This window comes from Coturnix japonica, chromosome 2, assembly GCF_001577835.2.
Source record: "Coturnix japonica isolate 7356 chromosome 2, Coturnix japonica 2.1, whole genome shotgun sequence".
Taxonomy (NCBI): Eukaryota; Metazoa; Chordata; class Aves; order Galliformes; family Phasianidae; genus Coturnix; species Coturnix japonica.
This window is the reverse complement of record NC_029517.1, coordinates 54,802,441-54,808,783: the sequence shown is the minus strand read 5'-3', so window position 1 is coordinate 54,808,783 and position 6,343 is coordinate 54,802,441. Positions and strand designations below refer to the sequence as shown.

General features: G+C 49.6%; 1 protein-coding gene across 1 annotated transcript in view; it reads left to right on the top strand.

Moving 5' to 3' along the window:
* The first annotated feature begins 620 nt into the window (after positions 1–620).
* Positions 621–6,343, top strand: part of MYO10 (myosin X) — a 144,844-nt gene continuing 139,121 nt past the window's right edge. Inside the window, exon 1 of the mRNA XM_015854415.2 lies at positions 621–868. Coding sequence (XP_015709901.1) covers positions 794–868 — 75 coding nt within the window. The 5' untranslated portion in view covers positions 621–793. The remainder of the gene's footprint in view (positions 869–6,343) is intronic.

The following is a 6,343-nucleotide window of genomic DNA, read 5'->3' as shown; positions in this document are numbered from 1 at the left end:
TCCCACCTGCCTTGAGGAGACATGATAAAGTTGTCCCCAAGCGGAGCCCAGCGTGTACCTAGTTGGCTGCCCAAGGCTGTTTGAGCCGTATGACAGAATGACCCGGGTTGGAAGGGACCTCAAGGATCATGTAGTTCCAACCCCCCTGCCTGGCAGGGCCACCAAACATACACCTTTACTATATCAGGTTGCCCAGGGCCCCGTCCAACCTGGTCTTGAACACCTCTAAGGACGGGGCATCCACAACCTCCCTGGGCAGCCCGTTCCATGACCTAAACCGAGGTTGCTGCGGTACTTCTCCGTCTGGACACACTAGGGCTGCTACGAGATGCGTTCAGTACAGAGCATACCCGCCTCAGAGCCCGTGCACAAAATCGCAACAGACTTAAATAAGATCCTGCTGCTTACAGCGAAAGCCTGCAGGTACACTTTTTTTTAAAAGGAGCTCTAACTTTGTCAGAAACTCCTGCCTCACTCCGCCGCTTTGAGTTTCAAACCGAGCGACCGAACACAGAGATCCCACGCCGACCTGGGGCTGCGCACCGGGGGTCGCTGCCAGCGCTGCGGGCGGGGCTCGGCCCCGGCCCCGCCTCTGCCCCATCGGTTCGGGACGAGGCGGCTCTGGGTGCGGGGCTGCAGCGTGCTGTGGGAGCTGCTGTTTCCTCCTCCTCCTCTTCCAGGCGCGAAGGGGCGGGCGGACAAAGGCTGCGGGCTGCCGCCGGGCTCGGACGCGATGGAGCGGCTCGGCGGCTGAGGCAGCTGAGGCTCGGTGGCTCCGGGCCGGGCCCGGCACATGGTGCGAGGTGGGGTCCCGGCGCTGCGCTGTGCGGGCGGCCCGGGGGGCACCATGGACAACTTCTTGGCGGAGGTGAGCGCGGGGCGGGCGCTGCGACTCACGCTCGGAACGGGGCGGCTCGCGGGACTAGAGGTCCTGCAGAGGGACCCTGGCCGCGGCGCTCCGCTCCCGGGTGCTCGGCGCTGAGAGGCCCCGCGACCCCGCTTTGTGAGCCCCGGGGCCGGGGGGCAGCGCGGGGTTGCGGCGCTACGTGGGAACGCGGGGACCGGGTGGGCACAGCTGCAAACTGCGGTCCCAGGGGTAGACGAGTTTGAGCAGCAACTTTTAGTGGGCTCTGAGCAAAAGTGAAATGCTTTTGGAGAATATAATCCGGTGGCGGGCTGCCTGAGCCGCGCCGGAGCGGAGGCGGCGGAGGAGAGGTGGGAGAGCCAGGGCGGCCCAGCGCCGCCTCCCGGCCCCGGCTTCGGCACCGTGCGGCACCGGGGGATCGCCGTGCCTCGCCTCGGTGCCCAACGAGAGGTGGGCATAGCGCTGCTGCTGCTCCGCACTGGGCGCCGGAGCCCTGAGGTGGCTGAGCTGCAGGAGAGGGTTGGAGTCAGGCTGCCTGTGCTTGAGGACTGTTTGTTGAGCGCGTGTTATTAAGTAGGTGTAAAATCTTCCGATACAAAGCACAAAGGAGTGGCAGTTCGGTCTTGGAACTTTGCAATTACCTCGTGCATCTTTAATGGCTTTAAACTAAAAGAGGGGAGATTTAGATTAGATGTTAGGAAGAATTTCTTTACTCAGAGGGCAGTGAGGCTCTGGCACAGCTGCCCATAGAAGCTGTGGTGCCCCATCCCTGGAGGTGCTCAAAGCCGGGTTGGATGGGGTTCTGGGCAGCCTGACCTGGTGGGTGGCAGCCCTGCCCATGGCACGGGGTTGGGGCTGGGTGGGTTTGAGGTCCTTTCCAACCCAAGCCATTCTGTGATTCTGTAATTTCGTAATTCCGTGATCTTGACAACTTTGATTCAGCTTCCTCACCTGGCATAACAAAGATATGCTGCTGCTTTCTCATAGCAAACACTGCAAGCAGAAGCTTGGTTCTCCTCTGAGCTGGCTCAGTTTTACGTAGCAGCGCTTAACTAACTACTGCAGCCTGCCTGGTGAGTGTAAGGCATTGGGTTCAAGTGTGGCTGTGTCCACATGTGTGCAGTGCTTGTGGATCACTGGCACAGCCTGCAGCTGAGCTCGGACTCAGCGGATGGTGTGCAGGTGTTTTAATGACACCCTTCACTGAAGCAATCCCGCTGTCTAAGTTTTAAATGCAGGCTAGGCATCTGCTCACTGGGACAGTGATTAAGCTGCTGAACTGTCCTTTGCCCTCATGGAGCAGCTTCTGTGTGCTCTCTACACTGCTACAGTCCCACAAGAAAAATAAAACTAAAGAGAAGCGATCTGTTTACCAGAACGGCAATTAGTCCCATAAAAGCAGCCCATACACCTTGCTGCTTGTTAGCTTTTCATTTGTCAGACAACAAAAGTTCTGTCAGGTGCAATAAGAGGGAAGAAATGTGGGATTAACTTTGAAGAAGCCCGAATTAAGCAATAATGGCTTTTTAACCCGTGGAGGATGCAGCCCTCACCTTTCAAAGCTTGCAAGCCGTGAGCAGTGTGCCGGCATTAGCTGAGCCCTGCAGAATTAATCTGAGGAGTCATTCACCCTGACACAAGGTATGGTAGCATGCCCTACATAAAGATGAAGAAGGGAGCTAATGGCTTTGATTCCCCTATGAGCCAAAATTACTTGCCCGCAGCAAAAAGCAAGTAAATTTTGCTGGGCTGTGTTGGTATTTCAGCATATATTTATGTTAATCTGTGGCTGCCGCATGCAAACTTTGATCTTTCTTAAGAACTTTTGCTCCCTTTCAAGGTGTTGATATTACTTTAAAAGATCAGTAAATATAGCACCTTGACTTTAATCTGCATCCAGAGCCCCACCCGGGAGTAAAACATTTTCCTTCCCTCGCATATGGAAATTGCGTATGGAGAATATAACGCACAGTGGCAGAAATGCACTGGGCCTGACCCAGCTACCACAGAACAACTGGTGCTGGAGGGGCTGAGCCGAGCTGTTTGCTGCTGGTTGAGTTTGTGCGAGGCTGATATCCTGCAGCTGCTCTTTATGAAAATATTTACTGACTTATCTGAGAGAATTACTGTCCTCATTAAAATAGGTTCTGGTGCTTGCAAGGAAGAGGAAACTGGACAAGAGGAGCAGGTATCGGGGCTGGTCTGCTCATGCTCGAGAGTGACATATGTCTGCTGATACAATTGCCTTTTTGGTGAGAAGCTGTCAAGTGACAAGCGCTTAAAGAGAATTAACCCGACCCTTAGCAGGGAGTGTTGCTTGGTGTCATCATGGAGCCCCGCTCAGTGCATTGGAGATAGGAGAGCTGAGTGTGGCTATTGCACACAAACAACTAGTAGGTGTTCTAGGGAAAAACCTGCATGTATTTTTTTTCTCCTCTGTATTTTTCCACAGTTGGGTGCTGGTTGTACCTACTTATAGTTTGTTATGATGCTCACTGGAACAAAGTTAGAAGATTGCATAAGACCTTGCTTGAGCATATGTATGTGTGAGTTGCAGAGAAAGCATTCCTGTTAGTACTTGCTGCAGTAAATAAGCGGTAAGGCAGCTCCCAGCTCGTGCTGCTCAGCTGACACCAGGCATCGACAGCATAGCAGCTTTTGGTTATGAATCTTGTTATCCCATTTCTACCCATTACTTGTTGCTATCTCTGGCTTTTAGTCTTACTGGGTGACAAGTAGCAACCTGTCTCCAGTTAAAAAATATATTTATACTGAAATAATGAAAATGTGGAAGTGTGCTGTAGAGCCATTTGGATGCATTGCTCAAAGCAGCCTGAACGTACAGATCCCATACACTTGACAAACAGCTAGGTTGCTGTCTTAAAGTAGAAGCTGGGCTTCTTTCTTCGCTGGGAAGTGTATCCCTGCTAGAAGGGGATGTGTGGCATGAGGGAACGAGGAAATGCATCACAAATGAGAAGCAACACAAGGAAATTTCATGCAGAAGAGATTGGAGAGGGAAGTTCAAACAGCCTTTTCAGCAGCTGAAGTTCCAACTTTGGGAAGTGGATGGAGAAGTTGAGCAGGCCTTCTTATAGGGTAACTGCTTTGCCCTGCATGTTCAGCATGTCTCACTGATCTGTGATCACTGGTCTAGTTTTGGGTGGTTGACTGCTTGAGGTTGCCAGCACCAGTGTGCAGACTGGAGGAATTGGTTTGTGTTCTTCCTTAGAAGACAGGATTTTTCCCATTATTTAACGAAGCTGAAAGAGAACGGGGGAGAAAAGTTCTGCTTTCTGTCTGTCTTCTCTCTGGGTTTTAGAAGGAGAAGGTTTTAAAAGCATCATCACCATAGATATCCTACTGATGTTTCTCCTGTGTTGTACACAGGTTTGTTTTTATTTCTAACGATACTGCTGGAAGCTTGAGTTCATAGAATCTTAGAATCACAGAGCGCTTTGGGTTGGAAGGGACCTCAAAGCCTGGCCAACCCCAATCCTGTGCCATGGGCAGGGCTGCCATGCACCAGGTCAGGCTGCCCTGGACCCGCTTAATACCCTCCTTTGGCGGGGAGGGGTGATCCCAGTATGTGTCCTGAAGGAGCTAGTGTTAAACCTCCCTCAGTGGGAAGGATATGGGATAGAAATAACTTCTAAGGCTTTGAGCTTAACTTCAGGGGTCTGACAGAGGTGGTACCTGCCAGGGCTGAAAGCCCTCATTTTAGATAAGCAGCCTGAAGAGAACTGTTCCTGAGTCCAATGGGGAAGAGTCAGCATCCTTCATGCGATGACATAGAGCTTAGGTTTCTGAAGGGCTTGAGTGCCACAGCCCTGCCAAAGAGTTGTGCTTTTTTTGGCTGTTAGCCACTTTTTCAGAAATTTCTGAGGTGTGAGTACTTCTTTTATTTACTTCTTGTTTCTTAATGTTTAAAGCTGATAATTGTTTAGACAACAATTAATTTTATGTTAATTGGAGAATGTTCTGTTTTGAGCAGAAACCATTTCAAGAGGGCTCAGGGCTACTTTGGGTTAGAAAAGAAAAAAAGCAATTTTTTTTGCTAGGTGTGTTCCTGTAAGTCAGGAAATCATGTTCGGTGTATTGGTAGCCCGTCATCCCCACTGCCTACTGCATATATTTCACATGTGCCTTTCATAAGATGTATTTGTACAACTGGAGCATAGTCTTAACTGGGCTGGAGCCTAGCAGCCCTGCTGGCACCATGAACATTGTAAAATGACACAAGAATTCTCTTAAAGCTATAAAGCATAACTGTTGGAATTAGCAATATAGAGGCTTTATGTTGTGCAGAAATAGCTTTGAGGTTTTTGGTTGTGTGTGTGTTTTGTTTTTTTAATATGTTCAGTCTGATTTCAGCTATAGGAGGGCTATATGGCGAAGTGAATACATTTTCACTTAGACAGGATTTTTGTTGTTGTTTTTAAGTGGGGAAAACGCTACAGCTGCAGATGTTTTGCACCTGGATGCAATTTTCAGGTTTCCATTTTGCTGTGTGGCAGCAGGCAGGCAGTGCACCTCTGCAAGAGCTCCTCTTGGTTGGGAGGGACCAACTCCATCACGTGCCCACTGCTGGAAGGGCTGCTGGAGGTTTCCTGGTGTCTTCCAGTCCCCAGGCATCTAGAGGAGGCCAGGTGTGGCCAAGGCTCTGGTGGAGACCTGGCATATGTTGGGTCATCTACTCCTGGCTCTAAGTGTGAGAAATCCAGGCAGAGTTTGCCTCCATGAGTGAAACTGTTATGATTGCTGGGGTGTGCAATGGGGTTGTCCTGTCAGTAAATACCAAGATTATTTTATCCTCTGGAAGACCAACATGCTCTTCTTTTGATGCTCCGAGGAAGAGTTTCCTTCAGTGTGTGGTTGAAGTGCTATAGCTCTTTGTCTGGGTTTGCCCTGTATTGCATTGATGGAGTTAGTGCAAGTTCTGTATGGTTTAACTGCTCCCTTGTGTAACCTGAGAAATCCTGCAGATTCCCAGTACTTTTTTTGTCCCAGCATATTGCAAAGGATAGAAGGAAAAAACTGTGGCCTTTCATCAATAATTATAATGTAATCTGGTTTGGTTGTACCACTGGGATGATTTTAGCTGAATCTTGGCTTTCAGCTTGGTGTGAGTTTCTCATGATTCTATTTTTGAGCTTTTACTCGTGGAAAATTGGTAGGTGCTCAACTCCAAGTGCCTATATGTAGATATGCATTTCAGTGTGTTTTCATGTGGTGTCACTTTTTCAGGCTGGTAAGTTAATAGTATGCCTGTTTTTTGATTTTTTACATTTTTAATTCAATATCAGGAGTGAATATGGGTATCAATTAGAAGTACCATCCAGCAATAGAAATGTTTTTGGGTATCTCTTGTGTTGATGCAGCTCCAGTGCACATGTTGGGTTAGGAGGATAGTGCTATCTCCTGCAGTGGACTCTGACAGGAAGAGCAGCTCTATGCTTTGCCTGCACGGTGTAGTAA